The 27899-nt window shown below is 35.0% G+C and overlaps 1 protein-coding gene across 1 annotated transcript; it reads left to right on the forward strand.

Moving 5' to 3' along the window:
- Positions 1-1136: 1136 nt before the first annotated feature.
- On the forward strand, positions 1137-27658 carry LOC141433352 (uncharacterized). The gene is made up of 4 exons (XM_074095350.1): positions 1137-1609; positions 9170-9679; positions 12463-12601; positions 25075-27658. The coding sequence occupies exons 1-4, from the start codon at positions 1406-1408 to the stop codon at positions 25380-25382; spliced, it is 1161 nt and encodes a 386-aa protein (XP_073951451.1). The 5' UTR covers positions 1137-1405; the 3' UTR covers positions 25383-27658.
- The last annotated feature ends 241 nt before the right edge of the window (positions 27659-27899 follow it).

Below are 27899 nucleotides of genomic sequence, written 5' to 3' on the forward strand. Positions count from 1 at the left end.
ATTAAGAAATATTTTACATTAACGTAATAAGGCTATGTAGCAGTATTGAGAATGAAACGAGCTACTACGAACCAAAAAATATTACAGCAAAACCAAATATTCCACACGTAAAGAAAAAAATTAATTTAAAGTGAAAATAGTTCGTTACGTACAAATCGTACAATATACCTAGGCACATCTCATACAACTCACTCCCATGGCGCACTAAGCGGGACTAACGGAGTCTCAACCTGTACAGCACTGTGACGAGGATTATATTCCAGGTTAATTAAAGCCCCGGTCTCCCCTATTAATATTTTTCAATCAATACCTAACATTAAATGAAGGCGATATACTAAATCTAGCTTCTATTCAAACGTACCTATTATCTTTTCCATTAGCCTGTCCTCTCCCAGAGGCACAAATTTGTTATCCTGGGAGATGACAGATAAAGGGAGCCCTAACAACTTTATGAGAGGCCGGAAGCGAACAATTATGAATAAACAATTCGTAGGTAGTTTAATGTTCTATGGGGCGATATTGTACAGCTACGTGATTAAGGTTATAGGATATTATTCTTAGTTATGGTTATTGGATCTATGACATTATCGATATTGGATTTGTAGATAAGTATCTTAAATGTAATGAATCCTAAGTAGTGTAGGTAATATGTAGGTAGGTATGTAAAGAAAACTAATATTTAAGCCGTAGGCAGTCCTAGCCCAAAGTCAGTAGAACTGAAGAATTTAGCTCCGTTAAAGTATTAATCAAGACTTGAGGTTATCGTGAGCGTTGGTTAAAATAAAAAAAAATGTAGAAAAATTCTGTACTAATGGCCTGTTTGGAGTGTTTGGTAAGATAACATTTATGTAATCAAAGTCATTAGGGTAGCACCAGAGAATTCCATGTTATCGATTAAGTCCCGCCATCTACCCGTGGTTGTAAGAATTAGAAATATTTTCCACTAGGTGGCGCTGTGTTTACGTTTAATGCCATATGGCGTATAGTCCCACCAAAAGCGAGATGTCTACACGTTAACTATATGGCGGTAGTGAAGCGTGTTTCATGAATAGGTAAGAAAGAGAGATCCGTACGTTACAGTACTTGCACACTGCGCTTAAAATGTTCACGGCTAGTATGTTTTGATAGTGGGAAGTGACAACTAGATGCTCATTTATCTACATGAGTTTCAATTGAATGAACAAGTGAATCGTTACACGGTCGCTTTAACGGTGTCGTACGTGAGTGTTAAATAAAATAACCGTGTTAATTAAATAGCAGAACAGCAGGGTGGCGAAGTATGATTAAGCAAACGTTAGTCTCAAAAAAAGAAAAGAGATTAGGTAAATTATTTATCGTGATATAAATATTTTAAACCGGTTTTTGCGAGTGTGATTTGCGAACAGTGTGAAGTGGATTGTTTATTATGGCGTTTTCTTTAAATAAACTGAAGAACATTTTGAATACGAATAGGGATAGCCAGCTGGCTGGAAGTGGGAGTCTGGAACCGGAGATAGGGTTTAAGTTGTCCCTCCACCCTGTCTCTAAGAACTTGTACGTGACCGTTATCGGAGCCCGACACCTCCCGTCCTTGTTTGGATTGAGTCGCGCACATGGATACCTCGTTAAGGTAACTTCCACCCATTGTTTTGATTCATTAAACTACCTGTACACAAACGACAATCGGTATCTTGAGGGAAGTAGAGACCGTCACAAAAATACTCACACAAAAAACTCGACGGATGGGTCGCTGAATGTTTTGTAGGTAATTTAAAAATAATATTATAGTCCACTCACCTTAGTATGATTAGGCAAAATAGCACCAACAGATGTATGTAATCTTGACCTTGAATTTTTTAGCACCCTATATGGTTCAATACCTATAATTTGCACATTTTCACTTAGGTATTTATTACGAAGCCATTATTAAAAAAAATACAGTTTTTCTCGATCGTGCTTGATTATCTATCACATTTTTATCAGAGATCTATAAAATACTTATACAAGTTTCAAGTTAATCGGACCATCGCAAGTAAACAAAAATCGAGTTGGAAGATTTGGTTCCATACCTATCTAGTTACAAACAAAACTAATATGTAGGTAGAAGGGTGTTCACAAAGATGTCAGCACTCGCAACACTTAGTCTTGTCTAGTTTACGTAGGTTAGGTACTCTATCTAGTGAGAAGTTACTCTAACTGCAGCTTGCAGTAAAGTTGTCCCAAGTGTGAAGTTGTTTCACGAAGATGCAGAACTAAGGTAGTTTAGATCTACTTATCTAAATGTCAACTGGAGCTAATTTCTAACTGCAACTGCGGTAGGTATGTTATGTAAGCACCAACTCTGCACAGAGCCAGGTAAGCAATTGCATCGTAAACTTGTACTAGTGCACTTAAGTAGACTTACATGCCTAGTATAGGTTTAGAGTACTGTATGGTAGGTATCTACCTAGACTAACATCGGATCCAAAGTTCCTCTACCTGTAAGTAATTTCATTTAGTACGTATACAGAAGTAAGGTACCTATGGTTATGTAGTTAGGTTTGTAAGGAACCTACCCGTATGATAGTTTGATAACTATGAAAACTATTTACGCTCTTTGTTTGTAAAAAAACGGGTGATGTAATTCAAATGTAAAACAATGTGCCTCATGCTACATACATACTTACGCATTTGTACACCCATATTTTGTTCCACGTCCGTTTATTTATTTGTTTTCGTATACCGTGTCTGATTAACCCTTACCTATAGGTACCGCTAAAATATGCTATTGGTATATCTTATTATGACTCGCATCTGGAGATGAGGCGGTCTGTATCTTTTGTCTTGCAGAGCATGACCACTCAGTAGTGGGATGAGTATACTTAGTAGAATTTTTATAATGTGTATTTTAACTAGCTATCTAAATTAAATGAGTTGCTAAAGTTTCGCTATGTACGCCTATCACTTTTGTTTCTTTAATAAAAAAAAACCAATGGTTAAAATAAGGGGCTCTACATGGTATCCTGCTTGGTATCTACCTAACCATTTACATTTAAAAAACAACACTACAAAACGTAATTCGTAAGCTCGTCAATTCATCACATATATAAAAAACGGCCAAGTGCGAGTTGGACCCCCGGAGTCGCGCCCCGAGGGTTCCGTACAAATATTTTTATTATAGGTAAGTATGATGTTACTAAAAGTTTATGCTTTTCGAAATTTTTCCTTTAAATGTGCTATAAGACGTTGCTTCGTACCACATTTCAAGATTCTGAGTTCACACGAAGTACCCTGTAGGTTTTGATTCCCTTGCGAGTGTCGATAATTTGCAGCATAAACCACTGTATCTTTTGATTGCGTTGGCTTAAAAGTTTGATTTTTTCACAGCTACAAGGGACAGTAGACCTGAGTATTTGATATGAATTTCAGCTTGATACCTCCACGCGTTCCTGAGAAAAAGGAACAGTACTGTAGGTACGGAACCCTAAAAAGAAAAACAAATGCTTTGTTACTATTTTCTCGTTATACATATATACCTATTGCCTAATACTAAAAACAAGTGAGTTCTCTAAGGCACAGAATAAGTAATAGTATAAGTATCTAGAGTTAAACATTTCCAAATTACAGCACGTAGGTAGGTATCGTATCTAATTACCGTCGTCACGAATTACGACCTCGCATAATCAGTATTCATAAATTTTAAACAAACCTTTTCTAATCATAGCTCATGAACGCTGGAAGATATTTTTAGCGTTCACCGACCGTGTTTAACGAATGTTCATTGAATTACATTGAGAATATTGAGATCATTGAATTAATAGACGCTACTGTGGCCCCGACCCTCACGATGCCCCTATAGTCCTACTTGATAATTAGATTCTCATTGTAATTCAACGTCAATTACTTAAACGCTTAGATGATTCTCGTCTACACGATACCTAGGTATAAATACTCGCAACAGCGATTACTCGATTTTAACGCATTGTTCGTCGGCCTTTTTACAACGATTCCCGTTCGTATGAATTAATATTAAATTGCAATTTTAAACCAAACTCAGTAAGTAAGAGTGGATAATGGGTAAGCCTATCAGAATGGCTTAATATTTGGGAAGTTTCTGAAGTTTTGAACTGTTTTGGCACTTGTGATTACGGGAAGAGAAAATTAAATTTGTTTCATTCCAATGTTCGTAAAAAGTAACAATTCCCTAAAAAGTTCAAATCAGAACTAAAAGTCGCAATCAATTAGATTTCTTTCATTCTTTTACTTTACTGTAAATTTTAGTTCTTCAATTGTATTTCATGAGGGCTTGAAGTTTCTACGATGCAATAGGTAGGTACGATCTTTTTAACCGACTTCAAAAAAGGAGGAGGTTCTATGTTCCAATGTTTGTATTTTTTTTAAGCATGTTCGCCGATTACTCAGCCATTTGTGGACCGAGTAATGATCGCTCGTCTATAAACGATCATTATACCTAGATAAGCGACTAAGAAGGAGCTTTAAGTTGATGATTCTTTCGAACTGATCTGATGCTGAAGCCGGAAGGTAGGCAACGGAACTCTGTTATAAAACAACGTAACTAAGCCGTGTTTGAGCTTCATGGCAACGTTGTGAGATGTACATTGGCTACGAATAACTAAAAAGTTAGAAATAAGTAAAGATTTTTTTAAACAAAAAAGTAAAACCGACTCCAAAAAAATAAAAAATAACAAAACATGGAACCGACTACAAAACCCTTGAAAATATTTTTCTAGCACTAGGTACCTACTAGCTCGAAGTCGGTGTCTCAGCACGACGCAGCAGGATAGATTGAAACCCATGGTATGTAGGTGAGGTAGATGACTATTGTTCGATTCCTGCTGGCTCGTCCTGAGGCACCGACTTCGAGCTAGTAGGTACCTAGTGCTAGAAAAATATTTTCAAGGGTTTTGTAGTCGGTTCCATTTTTTGTTACTTATTTTTTTTTGGAGTCGGCTTTACTTTTTTTTCAATCCGTATTCTGTTATTAATTCAGCTTAATATGTTTTCAAAAAACATTGACTTTGATTTTTTCCTGTCTGTATAAGCTTATAAAAATATACGTTACTATTAAGGCGCAATATTTAGGATTCATGCATGTTTGCACATAACGTCATTTTGGCTGATTGCTTATCACAAAAGTTATCTATGGCCTATAGCTATGAAATGTTATCAGTTGTTATCAGAAGCAATTGTAAGACCGTTATGCTATCGACATTGATGCTCACTTTCGATAGTTCACGTTACTTAACAACTTAACTCTAACAGAAATAATCAAACTAATATACAGAATGATAAATCCAAATGGGTCCAGTAGCCAGAAATCAGAAACTATGAGAGATAGCGAAATCTGTTCTTAAGAACCATGGTTTCGATTTTAGATTTAATAAAGATGGCTTTTTTATTTTATTTAACTCCCATACACAACCAAGAATCGAACCTGGTGAAAATCTTTGTAAACTATGTTTATAAATTCTTCACAATTTTTCGTTGTTATAGTTGATTGTGTGAATCATAAGTGAAAAGAAACACATTTTACAAGCTTTTATTTACCTTGCAATGTGTGTAGGTATGTATGTATGAATAGGTAATGTATGAAATCTAAAATCGAAGCCATGGTTCCTAAGAACATCTCGCTTAGTTTCTGATTTCTCCCTACTCTACCGACCCATTTGGATTTATCACCCTGTAGTAATAATATTTATTTATGCATGTAATATTAACTGTTATTTTTTTAAGATGCCGTACGAATTGACATAATGATAAAAGCTATAGGTAGTGAAAGCTTTTACAATCATGGTAATAAATGTTAACTTGTAAAAAAATACTTGTAAAAGAAGCCGTGGTGGCATAGTGGTTTGACCTATCGCCTCTCAAGCTGAGGGTCGTGGGTTCAAACCCCGGCTCGCACCTCTGAGTTTTTCGAAATTCATGTCGGAATTACATTTGAAATTTACCACGAGCTTTGCGGTGAAGGAAAACATCGTGAGGAAACCTGCACAAATCTGCGAAGCAATTCAATGGTGTGTGTGAAGTTTCCAATCCGCACTGGGCCTGCGTGGGAACTATGGCCCAAGCCCTCTTGTTCAGAGAGGAGGCCTGTGCCCAGCAGTGGGACGTATATATATAGGCTGGGATGATGATTGTAAAAAAATATGTATTTTGAATATTAACTATAGGTGCGCTCGCTCAGCGTAATTAAGATTAATTAAGTAAATAACTTATTTTTAACATAGTAATCGTGATATAAATATGGTATTCATTTTTATTTTCTAAAAAAAATATAGGCAAAGTAATTTAGTTTTTTATTTAATTAGAATACAAAAAAATCTTTACCATGTAGTATATAAATAAGCGATTCAATCAGTCCCTGGGCAACCTGAACTCGACAAGACTCGTTTTCGATATAAAATAAAGTATAAATATACTGAGGTAATTTTACTAAACAGATGTAAACTACGTAGGTATCTATTATAATAAGTAAGTTTTATTTGCTGGAAAAACGACGTTGTTGCTTATTGGCGAAAAAGATACAGATCCAACTAATCCTCTTTATTTGAATTCAGTTAAAAACATTCAAAATTCAGAAACAAACTTATTGTATTTTTATATCGAAACATTACGCATTTACACAGCTCTAAAATTAACAGTAAATAATTTAGTAATTACTACCTACTCAGAGTATAAATTATTTCAGTATTAGATACCTACTATGCATTGAATAATTTCCGGGTGCAGGTCGATACACTTACTACGAGAACACTGATAACCTAAGTCGACGAACGATAACATCTTTCTTAAAATATAAACGTTTAACTCCTAACCTAAATATAATTAGAAATATGTAAAACTATAAAATATATATTATGTACATGGGAAGGGAATATATGTATCTGGAATAAGGTATTAGTTTCAAATTAATTAAAACCGGCCAAGTGCGAGGCGGACTCGCGCACGAAGGGTTCCGTACCATTTATCTATACAACATTAGTTAGACACTATATTATAACCTTTTTTTCAGTTTCACCTGTCCCGGTGTCTGTCTGTAACCAAATCTTGCAAGTTGAATTTGACCCACTTCGCGGTTTCCGATTCATCGTCGTTATTAAGATCGAGAAAAAAAACGGCAAAAAAGTCGCGTTTGTTTTATGAAAGCTCCCTTAATTTATTGTATTTTAATTTAATTATTTATTTTTGAAGTGAATATAATATTCTGTGAGTACCCCAAGCATCTACCTGTTGCCGTTATTAATGCCGAACAAAAAATGGCAAAAAAAAACACATTTGTTGTATGGGAGCCCCACTTAAATATTTATTTTATTCTGTTTTAAGTATTTGTTGTTATAGCAGTAACAGAAATACCTACATCATCTGTGAAAATTTCAACTGTAGATATCACGGTTCATGCGATGCAGCCTGGTGACAGACAGACAGATTTTACCCTTTCCGTCCGATTTTACCCTTTGGGTACGCGGTACGGAACACTAAAAAGATCAGTTTATAGATGATAATAGAGTTCTTAACCACTAACTAATTCGGAAACTATAAAACGTAAATTATTAAAAAAATCAGTTCTAAACATTTAGATTACAGAAAAACCTATAATAAAATGTGCGATTTAAGGGTCTATCTCGACAGGTCGAAATTTGTATTGCATTTTATTTTCCTAACATATTTGTTTTGCATAACAACGTTTCGTCGAATGATTGAAATGTCAACAATTGTTTGGTCGAAATTGATTTTCATAATATCGTTTGGTCGAAAAATTGTTAAGTACATCTAAAATTTGTGTGGAATACCATTATTTTGTCGAATGTATTATAGGTATAACGTTGTTATTCTGAGTATTGTTACCTATAAAGGAGCGGCCACACCGCTGCTTAAAAAACGGTGACGGTATGGACTCGCAGTGACGCATCGTATTCGCACCGTTTTTATCGCATGCGCTCCACACCGCTGCTTAAAATACGCAGACGGTACGGAATCGCAGTGATGTCCCGTAAACGTCACGATTTTTGGTAGAGAGCATGCGGGAAAGTCCTGACGTTTTCGTATTTTAAGCAGCGGTGTCGAAAGCATGCAAAAAACGGTGCGAATACGATGCTTCACTGCGATTCCGTACCGTCACTGTTTTTTAAGCAGCGGTATGGCCGCTCCTTTATTTTGTGTCAGGAAAACAAATATTCATAAGCGGAAGTGAACTTCACCTAGTTTCGGCGCTTCGCGCTTTGACACAATACTTACCTAACCTAACCTATAGATTAGTTGAGTGTTGAGCAATCATGTTAACTGGGTATTTTATACTACGGGGGCTCCACCCCCCTTCCCCCTTTACATTTCCGCCTATCCAATCCAAGTATCAAACATTCATTCTTTTATCTTCAAAATTTTAGGGCATTGAATATTAGACTAAATAACAATTAGACCTAGCAATATTATGGATTTAGCCTTTTAGTAATTAAATTTTAGACCATACAATTTTAGATTAAAAGTGCTTTAGGATAAAAAATATGTAGGTACGCCATTCAATATTATACCAAGCATTTTCGACCAAAAAATTTAGGGACATAAAATTTTAGACAATGCGAAGGGCATCCGTGATTTAAATATGGGGGTAGGTATAGTTAAAAAAACAATTAATAAAGTATTTAGCATTTGGAACCCTCTCCACGTGAGTTCGATTCGTACATGTCCAGTTTTGTTTTTCAGTCGTAATGCGTATATGGAACATACTCTGCTCTCTCTGACCCCCTTAATGATATGATACAAAAATTATATATTTTTTTAAAACTAGTCTTTTTAAATTATTCCTTCGTAAATAATCAATATAAAACTATAATTAATTTTCTAGTAGTGTGTAAAGTGGTGGGGTTTATAGTCTAAAAAGCAAAGCAAATCTTCAAATTGAGCATAAATTTCAAGAGCAGGAAAAACATTTGGGAAACAAATTTGTATGCATTAGTTTCCGGGGAGCGGCTTGTATTAAATGCGACCCGAATGAAAAGATTTCTGTCCCTGGATGCAGAGCTGTGTGCGAATCCCTTTTATTTCTATTGAATATAAATGCAAACGTTTATTGAGGTTCCGTCATCAAAAAGGATAGGCTACAGTCCTGAATGCGGACGTTTGACCTTTTTAATCTGGTGATAATTTCCTTCGCTATTCCACGTTCGTTAAATGTTTAATTATTTTCCAGGTCAAAGTGTTTCCAGGCGAGAGTAAATTTGAAACCACTTTGCAAGAAAGCTCCTGGCCAGTTTGGAACGAAGACTTCAAGTTTCAGTTAAAACAGAAGGATGCAAATGCAAAAAGATCAACGCAGAAGCCTGACCTTCAAAGCCAAGTCGCCGGCCATTTTTTGTCATTAACGATATACGCGTTATTAGAGGCACCCAAACAAGAATCAGACAGACGAAAAAGTGTAAAAACGTTAGATAATAAGAAAAACCCAAAAGTTGGCGATCAAGAAGAACCTAAAGCTAAATCTGGGTTTTTAGAAAAGACTTTTAGCAGTTTTAAATCGACTAAATCCGAAGCGATTGCTCAAAAATCTATTATAGAAAAGCGAAGAACAGTCGGTGCGGCCACATGGAATTTCGATTCCAAGTTATTTCAGAACGATTTGAAGAATGGTTTAATAGGAACCCCAGACATTTGGAGACCAATTAACGCGATAGCTAGCGGCCTGGCATCGACGGACACTAGAGTGAGTAACTATGTTAAACATTTTATTGTTTTGCAGCCTCACTATTTAATTTGCAGCTTTATGGAATGTCGCGTTAACTGGTTGTAGGTACTTGATAGATACAATTAACGACAGACCTCTGTATGTGATGGTACAGTTTTAATACCGACAATGCTACATGCAGACACTATCAAATAGTTTGTTTGTTCTAAGTGTGTGAACGTTTGAATAAATATCAGAGCCAATTAAATTCCTCAATTGGTAGGTGTGGTATGACTCATCGCATGGGTATGATCGAATAGTTCATGATTCTTGTGCAGACGAAGCCGTCACAATAGAATAGGTTTGACCTCGACCATCCTGAATACTTAGTTACTTACCTACAAACTAAGATGCGATATATTCGTTACTTAAAGTTATTATTTCAAAGTTGGTTTTAACTTGGTATTTTACAAGACACGAAGTTACTTATAGTTTAATAATAGAAATCATAAAACTATTTATGTGAAACTATTCGTGACTCAGAGCTAATCGGTTTGTTTTTACTTCCACAATTGTAATACCGGCCAAGTGCGTGTCGGCCACGCGCTGCAGCTGTAATTAGCTATAGGTTTCCCAATTTCATCATCATTATCTCAGACTATATACGTCCCATTAATGGGCATAGGCCTCCTCTTAAAATGAGAGGGCTTGGACCGTAGTTCCCACGCGGGCCCAGTGCGGATTGGGAACTTAACACGCACCATCGAGCTTCTTTGTTCACCATAAAGCTCGTCGTAAATAAATCTAATTTCGGACACGAATTTCGAAAAACTCAGAGGAGCGAGCTCGGGTTTGAACCAATGCTACGATCTTCTATTAGTCTAATATGTGGCATTTTGATCGACTATTACTCGCTAACTTGCAAAGCCTACATAGGGGCAACAGTTAAATGCTTGTCAAATACATGCAATGGGGAGGGAACACTTGAAGCTTAATATTTCGAAAATGGATATCTGAATATTTTTTTTGTCAATGATTTGTTGTACCTACCAATTTCTCGTCGTGACAATTACTTACTACTAATTAAAAAATAAAAATGTATGGAACACGAAGTAGTCCCATTTCTGTAAAGGCCGATATACTCCGTACGAAAAGTACTACTTGTAAGTACCACTAGAAAATTTAATTTGAAAACCGACACGGCGCAAATGCTAAATCAAAGTTACCTAAACTTACGCGAAAACAGTGACGAACCATAAAAAAGTCGGACAGGTCAATTGCGCCATACATCACCATAACATCACCATACGTCTGTTGACACGACTTACAGAATCCTAACGCGAGTTTCCTCAATCAACACGTGCCTAATGTAAAACTTGTACTTGCAGGATAACTAAAGAAGTGATTACACCTGGTCTAGTGCAATTCGGGTTCAATGTCTCTAGAAACACAAGCATGCGAGCATTCATCATTGACATGGCCTGAATATTTGTTAAACGTCTTCGATCAAATTGTTGATCGTAGCTAAACGTAGAAAAAAAAATTACGCGTTCCCGATTTTTCAACACATCAGGGTGGAATCTTTTAATAATCAATTTTACTATGATTTTCTTGACAAAAGTATGGGATATCAACATGACATTCGTAGCACATGAGTTCCACCCTGGTACATAATTCAGCTTGTTCGACTGTACTTAGCAGCGTCATGTTCGAGGACAGACTGCATCCCGTAGTAAATATAAATGAAATTAACAGCGAGAGTCATTAAAAACTGACAATGGATTTAAATGTGCGTCCCAAAAACAACTTTGTTATGGTTAAATACATGTACAAACTTAATTAATAACTTACATCTATTTATTTAAGTACTTGTAGACTCGTGTAAAATTCGTTTATTGTTAAATTATTACGAATAAAATATACGTATTCGACTCTACAATGCTTTGAACCGGCTTGAAATATGAAAAAGATTCCTAAGGATTCCTACGTACTCCGTACTGCAAATGGAACTTAATCTATCGAGCGTATTAGCCCTCATTCATTTACACTTGGTTGTTAGTCTGAATTCCATATGAATTAAGAGTCGAGGTGATGAAAATTAAGGAATGCTAAGGAAACAAAAAAATTGACTTCTTTTCTATCGTTTGTTTTTCGAATAAAAATTTAGTTATCCAAGGACCAGTGATTGTTAAATTAGCCACGTATTCGGCCTCATCAGTTGAGATTACTTGAGGTAGAGATCAATCGCTCGCTGGTTAATTTTATGTAAAAAAAAACAATATATCCGCTAAAATTAGTTATTTGACATCTTTTTACAGACATTATAACATAAAGAGTTACCGAGAAATATATTTTACATTTTGTTTTAACTTGTTTGTAGCTGAATTGTACCAACTAGCTGGGATCATTTCCTTTGGGCCACAGTGGATGTCTGAAATAATGGAATCCTCTCCCTAAACTATTGAGCTACAATCTATAAGTAGTTTTTGAATTAACATAGTGGTTGCCCACGTCCAACGGGCACGTTTCCCGGGATAAAAGTAGCCTGTTTTTCTGAAATGGTGCAACTTTATATGAATGATTCTTTAAATTTGCTCATATAGTTCCAGAGGTTACCTTTGCTACGCATAAACTAACAGTTTTATCAACACATAAGGCTCATAAGTATATTTTATATTTTAGTCGAGATATAAACAGTCTCATGCCGTGTGTCGTAGTATTTTGTGACCCCAAAATGGCCAGTACATGGTCTATTAATAGTATTCCATTTTATCTCGAATCACGTCTAAATGTAGTCACACCTTTAATGTCCGTGTTCGCAGAGGGAGAACAAGAAGGGTCAACTGGAGGTGACCCTGTTGTACACGACGAGCGAGGATGGCCTCAATGACACCGTGCAGCTCACCGTCAACAGACTGCGATGCAGTGTCATGACAATGCAGGAGCACGAACAATGCAAAGGTAATGTATCCTTAAAATCTGCCAATGTCGAGCAACGAAGGGAAAAATTAAGCGATAGCGAAATATAAGTCTGTATCTCAGATTATTTGTGTGAAAACAGAGTTAATTCTTTCGATTTTGTTATTTTCGGATTTTATCTTTACTTGTTCGGTGAGACCATTATTTTTGCCAAATTTCATTATTATATCAACGAGAGTCATACATAACAGTGTGTGTAAGATAATAATAACAAAAAGACACTTAAAACTGCTTAACTTTTAAAAAAGGTTTTGTTTGTAGATTGCGTGAACTTAAATAAACGTTGTGTGTATGACAGCACCCTAAGAAAATATAGTGCAGATTTCAGTTTTTTCTGGCGTTATTTATTATTGCCTATCATGGGATTTTCATTACATCGCCCAAATTTCGACCAAGTATTGAAAGAGCGTAGCCGTGTTTGCATGGAAAAGCGGCCCTTTCACCAAACGTTCAATGTATTTTTTTTAATAAGCATATGCAATGTGCATAATCTCTTTTGCGACTAAATTATCTTGTATGGGTACACCATATCCTTTACTTTTCCATTTTCTAGTATGAAGTACCAACTGGATTATTTTGAAAAAAAATATATATTGTAGGCCTTTATATTAGCAATTACCTAAAAATACTGAAGTTTTATTTCCTACATTTATCCAAGTTCTCAGAAAATAACAAAGATAGAAAGCTGAAACTTACAGGAAATAATACTTGTCATGAGGGCTCTTATTAAAAAAAATAACAGTGAACGTTTGGTGAAAGGGCCGCTTTTCCATGCAAACACGGCTACGCTCTTTGATTAAAATTCGGTTTCTAGATTTTACCCGAATAAACACTCAAATAAATTAACAAATTGTTTAGTAAATGCCAAATGAAGCTTGTAGCAAATATTCATTCGAAAATATACTCTATGACTGCTACTACTAACACCGCGGACTGTGAGCTGGGTGGTATGTTTACCAACGAACGAAAAAAGCAAGGTGGTGGTAAATGAATATAGCGGCAGTCAAACGCGTAGTAAGTACTAAGTAATCTGTGGGCACAGATTACTAATTAGGTACCGCAGTAGGTAACTAAATTGAACTTAACAAAATTAATTGCGGTGTAGCGCCTTGTAAATATTTCAACATATATTTTATGGATTATGCTTGAGTCATGTAATGTTAGCATACAAAGATCTACAGTTGTAGTGAATAATGTTTCGCCATCGTATTTTGTCGGCAAACTTCGCATGTATCTTGTTTTCTCAACTAGCTTACTAAAGTTTACTGAAGCCACGTAATTGAGAGAAGAAGATATGTAAATACGAACTTATCCGACAAATACGATGGAATAACGTTATTCACTAGATCTGTACTAACAGGCATGTTTCAATGTTTTTTTCCCCTGGCAATTTTAAGAATTACATACACTCGACTATTTATTTGATGTGTACATACAACACAATACACACAGGAGTAGTATGTATAATATTACATGTGTCGTGTGAGGCCGCTTACCTTGTTAGATTTTAAAATTTTGACAATTCATTGTATTAATTTGTGGTACTCAATAAATAATATTTGCATTGAATTGTACAGTTAACAACAGAGCAGAAGAAAAAAGATTTTAAAAATCGTTTTCGTCTCTCATCATCAAATGAGTGCTTCATAATGACATCATTATGCTCATACCTTTTTAGTTCCTCGTAAATAAACTTCCCTACTTCAAAGTTTGTTTAAAAACGAAGAAAAATCAGTAAATAACTTGACATCAGTAATTTGTCCGGAAAAAAAGTAAATGGATAAATATTTGTCGAAATTGCTCTGTCATGCGTCACCATAATCCTTAATAGCATCCATTAGAACATAATTTTATGTGTTGAATGCTTCCCAAATTATTACGCCATCGTCTTTGAATTATTCATATGATGTGATGTGTCATTGATGCGTTATGATCATCATTTATGTCACTACATACGAGTATGATGCTGTTAACGTAAATGCTGTAAAAGTGAACGCTGTTAACGTATTGTTTTATAAGTTGACATTTGTTCAGTAGATATTTAATTTAATCATTATCATTACTTTCTAGCCAAGATTAATCCAAATTAGTTAAGCTGTAAGAAGATATGTACTAAATTAAAATATGTACTAAATTAAAATTATTTCTCGATCTCAGTGAATGTTCGGTCTACGAAAGAAAAAAACATCTAGACATTATGACTCCTAGGGCATACTGACTGACACTTGTACATATTGACTAATGGTCTTTATAACATCTGGACATTATGACTCCTTGGACATACTGACACTTGTACATATTGACTAATGGTCTTTATAACATCTGAACATTATGACTCCTTGGACATACTGACACTTGTATATATTGACTAATGGTCTTTATAACATCTGGACATTATGACTCCTTGGACATACTGTCACTTATACATATTGACTAATGGTCTTTATAACATCTGGACATAATGGCTTCTTTTTAGTTGCGAACTTTAAAAATAAACGTTTTAAATTTAAACCATCACACTGTTTTACTGCGTAATTATAATTAAATTATTTATTTATTTATTATTATTTTTTGAATGACGAATAATTATTTTTACACGACGTAATTTTGAAAATTCTTATGCAAATTTCGTATAATCACGGAATATAAATTCAACTACCAGAACTGGGTCCACACTAACAAAAAAATAAAGAGTAGGTAATAGTACATTAATGTAGGGGCCGGGAAGTAGGGGGTTGCCGGATAGGAATGCGAGGTCGGCAACCCCGCGTTCCGGCCTAGGATTGTAAAGTGCTTTTCTCAAACATGACATGAATAAAAAAAAAAAACAGGAAATGAAGCTGGTGGGACGCTAGTCTCGTCGCCGAGTTGAGCTCGCGCCGTGCTGCAGCTCGCGTTGAAACAAAAGACGGTCACATTGCCGGCCGAGGGCAGGAAATTTGTATGAAATCTCTTTGCAAGCCGCTAGAGTGACCGCGCGCAAGCAGGCGAGCCGCAGCGCCTGCAGCGCGATACTTCCCGGCCTATTACTTGTAACACAACGTCAATATTTCATGCCATGTTTGGGAAAAATAAGGTTTAATTTGCTCATTCCGGCGCTACAGTCACTGGTCCGTTAATTATTCAACTTAACTGCACTCGTGACTCAGACTTCGATAACGTGAAAATTATAATTAACAGGCAATAATGGCTTATTAAGAGTACACGTAACATTAACGAATTAACACTTCAAATTACAGACGGTGCTCAGGTTGGCTTCATGAGTAAAAGATACGGCACAGAGACTAAGGTTCAAAAAAGAACTAAAAATTACGATTAAAATTCATTAATATCTTGTGGGTAGTTTTGTTTGAGAAAAATATAGGTGGGTAGTACTTAGGGAGTTACAGTGACAAATTAAAACGATGTTGTGGTTTGTTAGTCTAACAGATTCGATTTGTAGCATTCGAACATGGCGGATGTAGTTTCTAGTTTTGGTATTTCTGGTTTATTTGGCTAGTTGAAGTATAATTTTGATAGTGTTTTATGCGGCGATTAACCTTAACAGTGAACAGTGATCACAAAATTCTATATTGCTCTCCTGTCTGACATTTTTTAATGCGCAAGCTGTCTCCACGGTGGTTTCTGCCCCCTGTACCACAAAAGTTACAAGTGCTACAATGCTACAAAATTGTAAGTTTCTCTTAGTAAAACGTAACAATTTTGTAGAATTGTAGCACTTGTAATTTCTGTGGTACAGGGGGCTGGTATTTTACTATCAAGTTGTAAAAACTACAATCACCGTACAACGTCGCTCCCAAAGAGAGCTTACTTTAACACTGGCGAAATTGTCCTAAAATAGGACAGAAACCATATTTTAAATAAAATAAGTTAGTCTAACATCTGGTAGCATGGTGTACGGTTGTGTTGCTCTGAAGATGAGCTCTGATTGAGTTCGAAACGCGTCAGTATAGTGTGGTGGTGGTGGTGATAGATGGGCTTGTGTGATTTGTGTGTCTTCTTACAGTGTGGGGTAACTGAATGAACTGAACACGCATATCTTGCATAAACTTAGCTATCATAAAGGTCGCGGGTGAGCAAAGCAATTCTTTTAGCTCATTGACACGCTAAAGCCACCTCCGGAGTATGTTGGACCAATTGTCAGTAGGTATGTCCAAGAAGTCATAATGTTCAGATGTTATAACGACTATTAGTCAATATGTACAAGTGTCAGTATGTCCAAGGAGTCTTATGTCTAGATGTTAAAAAGGACATTAGTCAATATGCACAAGTGTTAGTATGTCCAAGGAGTAATAATGTCCAGATGTTATAAGGACCATTAGTCGATATGTACAAGTGTCAGTATGTCCAAGGAGTCATAATGTCCAGATGTGGTGTGTCATGTCCGCATGTCACAAGCATTCTACTGAAAAACATAAGTGCCATGAAAATATGCTCTTTTGCTGGTGCATTTTTTCACATCGTATTATTTTCATCTGTATTCCATTTCTTAGTAGTACGAGTATAGTAACGGCTACGGATCCATAAACTGAGCATGGTTAATATTATAAACCGCTGAACCGATTTAGATTAAATTTGGTATGGAGATAGCTTGAGTCCTGGGAAAAGACATACGATAGTTTTTATAACGGAAATTATCCCTAAAGGTGGTGAAAAAGGGGGTGGAATTTACTGTAAAAGTGCGATAATTAATGCGTCATCTGTGGTTTTAAGTATAGTAGTGCTCTTATTAAATGTTAACAACTTAATTTTATTTAGGCCTTTTATGACAGCTCATCAAGCGCGAGATATTAGCCTACGATTGGTAAGCGGAAACCATCTGTATTACTGATCTTTTTTGGGATATCTGTGTACCAAAGCTATAAAGTTTTGATAATTAGAGTTTTTAACTTTTTTTGGTAACTGGACATTATGGCAACTAGATGTTTTAGCAATTTGTTGTTTTGGTAACTGGACATTATAGCAACTAAACGTTTTAGCAAATGGGTGCTTTAGTAACTGGACATTATGGCTACTAGACGTTTTAGCAATTGAGTGTTTTGATAACTGGACATTATGACGACTAGACGCTGGCTACTATAGTCCATTTAGGATAACATTGGACTCTAGAAGGTCACAGAAGAAGGGGTTCTAAACATTTTTTGTAAAGTCGTAATAATACTGATGATGATGATGAATAAAAGAAGTAATACGATGAAGTCGTAAATTTGGTTTGGTTTGTGAGTAGATTAATTAATACGGAATATACTTACGAAATAACACAATATTAATATGTATAGGTAGATTCATTCGCGATAACGCGTGCCGTGGTTCTTATTACAATGTCATTAATGTCTAATTTTGACAAAATCACGCGTCTTCGTGGATGGCACTTGGTATAATTTGCTACATAATATTAATTCGATTTATATTTATACATAATTTAATAACGTTTCGTGGACTGATCTGGTCTTCCCTGTTTAAAAATATTCTACTCGTGTTACTGCTATGAAGTTCAAGCTTTTTTTCAATTCCAAATTTCATGAAATTTGGTGCAGTACTTTAGTTGTGAAAAGTTAACTATTCGTATATGATTAAAGGTCATCACATTTTGAATCAAACTGGCGATTTTATTTATATTATAAACGTTTCGTTTCTTGCAGAATGTTCATTACCTCTGCCTTTTTAGGTATTTCATAGGAAGACGATTCTGTTTTTAACAAAATAGGAAAAGTTATTTTTTTATTGTTTTTAAATTATGATATGAAAAATAGCAAAGTTAATCTTACTAATATTAATTATAATTGCGAAAGTTTGTAAGTCTGTATGTTTGTTTGATAACCACTTCACGTCTTAACCGCTGAACCCATTTAGGTGAAATTCTGTATACAGATAGTACAAGTCCCGGGGAAGGACATAGAATAGTTTTTATCCCGGAAAATTGCATAGTCCCCGTGGGATAGCAATAAACGGATTCTACGTAAACAAAGTCGCGGGCAACAGTTAGTTAATGAATAATTGAAACTAATATTGAAGTCTTCGATATATTAATTAGAATTAAGTTAAGACCGAATACTAAAAAAAAACATTTTTTTAAATGACTTCCTAAAGCGTGAATTATAAAGAACCTATTTTCCTTCTGTCCATTTCTATACTGAACAGACTGTAGACGTTTTAGCAATTGGCTGTTTTGATATCTGGGCATTATGACAATTAGAATTTGTTGTTTTGGCAACTGGATATAATGACAATTGGGCACTTTAACAATTGGACATTACGTTCTTGACATTTTGACACCTGGATATTCTGACAATTGGCCCAACATACTCCGGAGTCTAAAAAAGTCAAATTCAAAATATCTTCATTCAATTTAGGCTATAACAAGCACTTATGAAAGTCAAAATAAATCTACCACCAGTATAGTTTTCCATTTACGGGTATATAGCAATAAAAAAAATATGTTTCTCTTATTTAATTTAACTTAATTTATTGCTAGGTAGTTTTATCAATGTACTGAGCCGGCTATCGAAGTTAACGGAAATCAAGAAAAACACGGTTTATAACAGTTTTTATTTAAATCCCCCATTTGTTTTAGTAGTAGGGTAACAAACACTTTAACATAATACACAACACACAAGTAACTCTGTCTATTTTTATTCTCCACGCTTCGCGCAATTTGCTATGAAGGTAGCTTGAGACCATGGGCAGGGAGGATTATATGTTTTCATTCTGGAAAATTGTATACATAGTTCTCGTGGGATTGCGATAAACGAATTCTTCGCAGATGAAGTCGCGGGGCAACATTTTGCATAATTATGAATGTTTCGTTAGGTAGGTGCTTCTTTAAATCGCAAAAACATTTTTTTTTATTTGTTAACGTGTCTGACTGACTGACAGACAAGGCATTGCCTAAACCGTTCGTTAAGGGTCTTTAAATATGACAGACTTACGACAGACACAATTCTTGAGGATAATAGAGGTAAACTAAGGGTTTTTTAATTCCCACAGGATGGAGAGCTATAATTTATTATTCTTACACGGGAGTGAAACTGCAGGATAAAGCTCATTCATTACCTATATCAATAAAAATGGGGTAATTAATTTGTAAAAACTCCGATTTACTTTTTAGTAATGTTTATTATTTATTACAAGTTAGTACACCTACTCGTAATAAATAATAAAATGAGTTACAAGTAAGTCGGAGTGAGTTAATAGGTACTTAGTCCTGAGCGGCCTAAAGCTCGAAAACTCACGTTTTCTTAGGGATTAGGACCGCGCTCCTGCCCCCATAATATAAACCATCACATAACCAACTTCATCGAATTCCTTAGAGTCATTTCCGGTATCCCCGAAATAAATGAATTGCTCCTTTAAAGATATTAGGTTTATTTAGATAGATATAGAATCACACACACACATATATATATGTCGTGTCAGAAAACTAAAGTTCAATGAAACGTGTGATAACAGCCAGCCAGTGAACCATTAAGCAGTTTGAGAAATTCATTCTTGTGGATAACGCGACATATTTGCCCTGGCCTTGCGACAGCAAAAGACACTTAACCTATGATTAAGTGATCCGGAATCATATTTGAGGATAACAATGAAGTACCTGGGCGACTAAAACTCGATAATAAGCGTTTTCCCAGAGATAAGACCAAGCTAGATCGATTTGTCATCCCCGAATACCCCCACAGCAAATTTCATCGAAATCGTTGGAGCCGTTTCCGAGATTTTGATTATAAAGGTATTAGACATATTATTGCGCTTGCACCTATGGCGCCTCACAGGCTAACAAGTTGTCATTTGTATCATCAGTCAAATATGTGGTCTACCACCCTAACGTTATCATTTGCATGTATATAAAGAAAACCCTACGCAAGACAGACTAATAATAAAAAACAGCCCTTAAAAAGGCTAATAATAAAAGAGCACCACTAAAATACAGTAAATATATCTTTTATCACTAGTTAGAAACCAAAGAAATATAGGTATATTTATCAACATCACAATTAAATAGCCGTCTCTAAACATTACATTTTCTAATAAAACTTTACAAATAAATCTATATTAAATATAAAAATACTTGTTTTTCAACATTGTAAGTACCTGCATACAGTTTTTAGGGTTCCGTAGTCAACAAGGAACCCTTATAGTTTCGCCATGTCTTTCCGTCAGTCTGTCCGCGGGTAAGCTCAGAGTAAGGCAGTCGGCTGGTAAACTGTGGAAGAGACTAGCAAAGAACCGGGAAAAGTGGCGTGAAAATGAAGAGACCTTTACTCAACATGTAGGTATATGTAGGCTGATTTGATTGATGGAATAGAAATCTGATTATAAACATAGTATACTTTTTATCCGAGGGTTTTGGGCAACTGCTATCGTAATAAAATGAATTATTTCCTTTGCAATATCCATCTGTCCTAGGATTATTGTTCACATTTATTAACCGACTTCAAAAAAAGGAGGAGGTTATCAATTCGGTTGTATTTTTTTTTTTTTTTTAATGTTTGTTACCTCAGAACTCCGTCATTTATGAACCGATTTCAAAATTTTTTTTGAGTTCGTCTAGGAATGCTTTCAATTAGGTCCCATAAGCAGCAAATTAGGATCTGATGATCGGATCTTAAGGAAATCGAGGGAACTCTTCAAATATTGTAGGGACACCTATGGTAATTTGGATATATTTAGCAGTAACTCGTGCATTTGCTCTTGCAAATCATAATTTGGTGAAGTGGAACTGAGGATGAAGACCAGATTTGACCAACGGAACTACTACTATCAATAACAAGTATTTCACGGGTTAAATTTAAATTATCATGATTAATATACTTACCTAGATAAGCGACTAAGAAGAAGCTTTAAGTTAATGATTCTTTCGAACTGATCTGATGCTGAAGCCAGAAGGTAGGCGACGGAACTCTGTTATAAAACAACGTAACTAAGTCGTGTTTGGGCTTAATGGAATAGTTGTGAGATGTTCTTTGGCTACGAATCACTAAAAAGTGAGAAATAAAAAAAAATTTAACAAAAAAGTAAAACCGACTCCAAAAAAAAAAAATAACAAAAATGGAACCGACTACAAAACCCTTGAAAATATTTTTCTAGGTAAGTAGGTACGTACTAGCTCGAAGTCGGTGACTCAGCACGACCCAGCAGGAGGGGTTGAAACCAACATAGTATGTAGGTGAGGTAGACGACTATTGTGAATTGTCCCACTCCTGCTGGCTCGTGCTGAGTCACCGACTTCGAGCTAGTACGTACCTACTTACCTAGAAAAATATTTTCAAGGTTTTGTAGTCGGTTCCATTTTTTGTTATTTTTTTATTTTTTTGGAGTCGGTTTTACTTTTTTGTTAAAATTTTTTTTTTTCATGAAGGATTCGAAACCTTGACTTATTTTAATTAACGAGTATATCCACCTTCATCTTTTAAACGCGGTAAAGGTAAAATCGCTTTCAAAGCTACGGTTTTGTTATCTGCGATTTAAATTCGCAAATCTGTTCACGATTGCGTATTTATCTACGGTCTATTTTTACAACCTCACACAAAACTAGTGACATCATAAAGACTTTCTCATTAAATCAAATAAATGATATGAACTGGCATTTGTAAGGGCTCAGTGCCTTTACTTCGTTATTCGTCTGTCTGTCACAATTTTTTTCTTAGGTAGGTATCGAGTTGAAATTAAATACCAAATATTAAGAGCTAAAATCTCTTAAGGTTCAAAAATAAATAACAAGTGTATTTTGTGTTTACACACAGAAACCACGTAGGTATAGTTAGTATTTACCGATATAGAGTAACCTGTTGATCTAAAGTTATTCAATTTTGCAAAGATTTGTAGATTCAGGATAGTATAGTATTGTATGGAATTCTTAATTTTTTTATGAAATGGACATTAATATCACTTTTGTCATTTTAATAGGTTTTTGTTTTGTAGATTCAGGATAGTATAGTATTGGATGGAATCCTTTTATTTGTAATTTGTATTAGCACTCACTGCAATAAACAATTTGTACGCCGCAAGGTAAAACATGTAGGATTTCTTTTCTTTTTTATGTGTACCAACTGTATTTAACTATTACTCATGTTTAAGCAAATAAAACATTTTATCTTATCTTATCAAACGTTAAAGCTTCACAATACAAGTGATTCTTATTTCTAATGGAAATAACAACAACAAACCTTTGATAAACTTTTTTGCCAAGTGCAAGAAACACATTTGTTTTTCAATACAAACTTCTCGGAGTTCTCAAAGCACGATTTCGACTTATACTTGGCCGATATTTTTATATCCTCAGCCCTACACCTACACTCTAAGATAAAATTGCTGATCAGATGGAGAGCACTAGTTTTATTGTAGTTTCGATATACCATTAATATGACTGAAGTCAATTTCATCATCAGATCAGTCAGTATATACTTACTAAGTTTAGACGCGAATGCTGGCTGATTGACCACTGCAGGGAATGCATTGCATTAGTGAAAAGCCCCCACGACTCGCGCAATGCTCTTTGCTTATTAAAAAGGAGAGAGTTGTCGTGCGTTCAATCATAACCGGGCATTGCAAAACAAACACTACGTCTCAGAACATACGTACCGCAATATGCGAAATTATCGTAGGTGTCGATGTAGGAGTCTATTACGAAATGGAAAGTTCACAATTTCAAAGCAGTGGCTCGGTACATAAAGTATTTAAGGATGCTGTCTTTCCAAACCTACTTCTTATTACAAACAACTTCTAAAACAATTCCGCAATTTAGAGTCCGCGACTCTAGGTATACCTATACAAAAACTTTTTAATGCACTGTCGTATTAATTTCATGCAGCTCTGTTATGAAATCTGAAAACATGGCGCATGCAGTGAAATCACAAAGTCGACGGATAAATTTAAATTTTAATGTGGCAACATTTTCGTGCGCTCTTAGACATGCCAGTTGTGAATTAGGTTTGAAATAAATTTAATTTATTAGCCAAAGAATTACGGCGCGTTGCAAATAGCGAATCAAGGCACTCGAAAAGGCTCGCTCCCCGGTGAATAAATCTGGTGTTTTGTTGCTCTGTATATTGATAATATATATTTGCACCATGGGAGATGATTGATGACTCCCCCAACATAGGCGTGAACCAACGATTTATCAAAGGGCCAGTTAACGCGAAGAAAACCAGGCAATTGAAATCTACGAGTACGTGCAATGCTTAGGTACGGAATAATATTTGGTGCGGAATTACAATAGATAAATCGATGTTTTCAGAGTTTGGCTTTCATGGAATATTTTCAGAAAGCGTTTGGAATACGTTTACGTGTGTAGGTAAAGCAAACGCAATGTACGCACGAGCGCCGCATATAAATCAAAAATGGTGTTTACAAGCACCTGAATAATTCCATTCTTTTATTAAAATTCATAGGTATTTTCGGTATTTTATACTGGCAGGTATACCATTTAATTAAATTACAGATTGCACAGTCACGAGTACAACTCACACAAGAACACTTGTACAATTTTATTGTTTTGTACTGGATTATGTATGCCTGTATTCTTTCAACATTTTAATAAATACTGTGCTGACAACATCCAGTGATAAATGCCATCCAAAACTTGACTATGACTAATTAATATTTTATGATCTTGTTTATGATTTTATTCACGTAAAATACAGTGTGCCAACCTACGATTGCGCTAACACTATCAAAGTTGTAATCACCCTCGACATTGGCGTTAATTTAAGACAGAATTTACCTTTAGTTTTATTTGTAATCGAGTTGGAATTAAGTTTTGACTGTTCTTTTTTTAACTTAAATAAGTATGACCTTGTGCTGAATAAATAGTTTTTACGTAAATTAAAATATATATTTCCGACGTTATCGCTGCAGTTTTATTTTCGTTATTTAAGGTTTATTTATTTCGAATGAAATAGGATGGAATTGAACCACTCTTATCCAGTTTCGAATTGAAGGTTTAATGGTCTGAGAGGTAATAGGATTCGAAGACAACTTTCTCCAGACTAACGCACCTGATACTTTTTGCGAGAGTCTAGCTTGTAGGAAAAATACCTTAATAGAGGTAGAGAATAAGTGGCATGAGATGAGCCATCACTTTCAGTGTACCTTTTCTGAGAGCGAAGGTAACAAATTATATGTAAATTTAGGTTATCTTATAAATCGTTCGTAGAAGAAAGACCCCTCTTTAGTAAGCCACTATGACGAGGTAGATACATGTTGATTGGTAAAACAAATATTTAGTAGATATTTTAGGTAGTAAAAATTTATATAGTGACTAATGGGATTATGGCGTGTGGTAGTTGTAAAATAATGCCGCAGACAGTAAACGCGCAAATCGTGTAATTTTTATCGCGTGACTTCTATGAGCAATTTACTCGCGAGACGTCTTTGGAGCCCCAACATGACTACGCATAACATCACCTATAGATATTTTACTCAAACAAATATTAATATATTCTTTTTGTCTATTTCAGCACCGCTGTACTTGAAAGCTACAATATTAGAAGCCAACAAAGCGGAATGTTATTGGAAAAGTGACAGATTCGTGCCGACTATATCTGCCAGGTGGGACCCGAAGTCTGCGACGGTGAAGTTGTCGGTATTCAGAGCTAGTTTGAACAGAGTCAGCATTTACATAAGCCTAGGATGCAAAAGCAAAATGGCGAAGAAGGAAATACTCGGCAAAGCCAGTATTGACGAGAAATCGGCGAACGCGGAGGCTTGGAACGAGTGCGTGAGACAACCGGGGATACCCAAAACTTTCTGGGTCAATTTTGAGTGATTATCATAAAGCCTGAAATAACGGAGCAGAATTTGTGATAGTCATTTTGACATATTTGACAATCAAAGTCAAAAGATACCGTCCACTCCACACTGATGTTTATTAAGTGAAAGTTACGGAAAGTGTAGGCGAGAGTGTTTTTTCCGACATAATTAATTATATACAGCGTGTATTTTTTTATTCAAATACAAAAAAAGTAACCAGACGTTGGTTTTAGTGCTATAAAGCGATATTACAATAAATTGTATGTTTAGCATTAACTACCAGAACGTAATTAATTATTGATGTTTTTTTTTCGAGCAGCATTCTATTGCGTACAATCATTTGACGTGAAAGAGACGCAGATCTGTGACAGTTATGACGTCAGCATGTGTGACGTTCCGAATAAAAACAAAGTAGTCATCATGTAGTGATATATACATTGCATGCTAATTTATTTTATAAAGAAAAAAGTCTTATTTCTTTATTTAAAAATATGTGTATGTTTATTAAGGCCTTTACGAATCCACCTTTAGCGGTTTAACAAAAATACACGCTGTGTGATGATGAGAGTCTTGTTATAACAAAGTAAAACGCAGTAGAATTACAACGACCGCCTATATACATAGCATCTATTTTAACTTGGTAAAATTAATATTTAAAATTATTATCTTAAAGGAGAACATATTATTATTATGGCCATTATTATTATTATTATTATTATCGTACGGCCTTTCGAATATAAGTCCTGCGTTTCTTCTAAAACTAAATCTGAACTATTTAACTTGGAACGTAAGCACATTAATTAGAGTAGTGTTGTGCAATGTACAACACTACTCTAATTAATGTTTCGGATTTTATCAGCAATGATCGGATTTGTATAAGATAATTAATTAATTAATAAGATAAAGCTACATGAGATGAAAATGGGAGGTATTTATAAGATTACTTTATTCTCGTACATTATTTTATTCCACTGCACCTCAGTATACAAAACTCATCTATGGAAGGAAATATACCATGAATTCATGAGTTGAATATCGGCTTTGATTGAAAAAGAAAACGTAGTTGTGTGAAAGAAAATCTACCTACTTATGCGAAGGATGAATTGGAGTCTGTGTAAGTATTTTATGTTTTGTTAATATTTTTTGCTGATTGGCAATGAAATTACAAGAGATAGTAGGTATTTATATTTTTATTCTTAAGATTTAACTGGCAGTAATGTTGTTTATAATTATCTATGTATATACATCCAATTTATGGACGAGGTGATAAAGGCAATAGAGTAAGTGCGAAGGAGGGGTTATTACACAAAAGATCCCTACGGGTCGAAGTGTATCCGCAAGGACCCCTAACGATAAGATAAGATAAGATAAGATGTATATACATAATTATCAATGTTGATTGTAAATATTTTCGTGAAAATGTAATTATTCACGTCTTTTTTTACAATTACTATCAGCGGCTTAATATAGAATCTTCATTGCATTACTATACTATTGTGACTATTGTCACATGCTGAAAAAAACATCGATTCATATTTAAGCTCAGTTTAGTAGTATCAGTATGTATGGTACTCTCAATCTTATGAGCAAATCTAGTTTGTGGCAATAACTTCGTAAATATTAGATCCAACTTAGTAGCTATAACTATAGGATGTTTTTTTTGCGTAACAAATATGATCAAATTTAATGTTATTGTAATTCGTTGCTGATATTTTATTTCTTGTAGTTTTACTTAGCTTTCTATTATGTAACTATTAATTGACCAATTTGGTAGTTGACATTATGTATTTCAATAGTTATGTGCCTGTATCTAGTTGTAAAAACTAGATTTGTAAAAAAAATATAACAAAGCAGTAGTGTACAAAGAAGGAAAATACGAGTATTTCCTCTACAGAAAGGTGATGCCAGTCTAGTTACGTTAGTTTTTTTCCCTGTTTCGAAATGTATTGTGTTGTGTATCCAATGTTGTTATGTTATGTAACATTTAAGATTTTTTTCTGATGGCCGTGTGTGGCCCCCATGGGATGGGATCATATCCCGAATCGACCTTTTCAGTCACGAGCGCAGATCGTCGTGATGTTACTTGAATCATTATTTAAGATTATTTTGTGAACAAATCTTAAATTTAATTTTGTAATAAAATAACGCAAATCACTAAACTTAACCACAGGGGACACTCTGCCGTTAAGCGTATTATGATGTATATGATAACAGTATCATGTACTTTCGTGAGGAATGTAATAATCAAATAACTCAGCTTTTTATGAAAAAGTAAACGTCGCTTTACATGAATATTCGTTTTATTAGCAACGATATTGGGTCCAAAACGGTCGCTATATATGAAGTTACGTGACATATTTTTCTAACAGTTTTTCAATGTTTTATTGCCTCGTATGAGCTATGTCTGGCACGCATCATATTTTATATCTCTGTTCGAGATCGTAAATACAAAAATACCTTAAAATGTTTAAGTATTTATTACCAATAGAAAGAATCCTAGAGACACCAATTCACTAAAGAACCGAGCGTGTGT

This window comes from Choristoneura fumiferana, chromosome 12 (genome assembly GCF_025370935.1).
Source record: "Choristoneura fumiferana chromosome 12, NRCan_CFum_1, whole genome shotgun sequence".
NCBI lineage: Eukaryota > Metazoa > Arthropoda > Insecta > Lepidoptera > Tortricidae > Choristoneura > Choristoneura fumiferana.

Excerpts from the sequence above, each read along its gene's own strand:
- LOC141433352 (XM_074095350.1), top strand. The coding sequence starts at position 1,406 with ATGGCGTTTTCTTTAAATAAACTGAAGAACATTTTGAATACGAATAGG. Across the intron at positions 9,680-12,462 it reads TGGCATCGACGGACACTAGA|AGGGAGAACAAGAAGGGTCA; the intron begins GTGAGTAACTAT and ends CCGTGTTCGCAG. Across the intron at positions 12,602-25,074 it reads GGAGCACGAACAATGCAAAG|CACCGCTGTACTTGAAAGCT; the intron begins GTAATGTATCCT and ends TGTCTATTTCAG.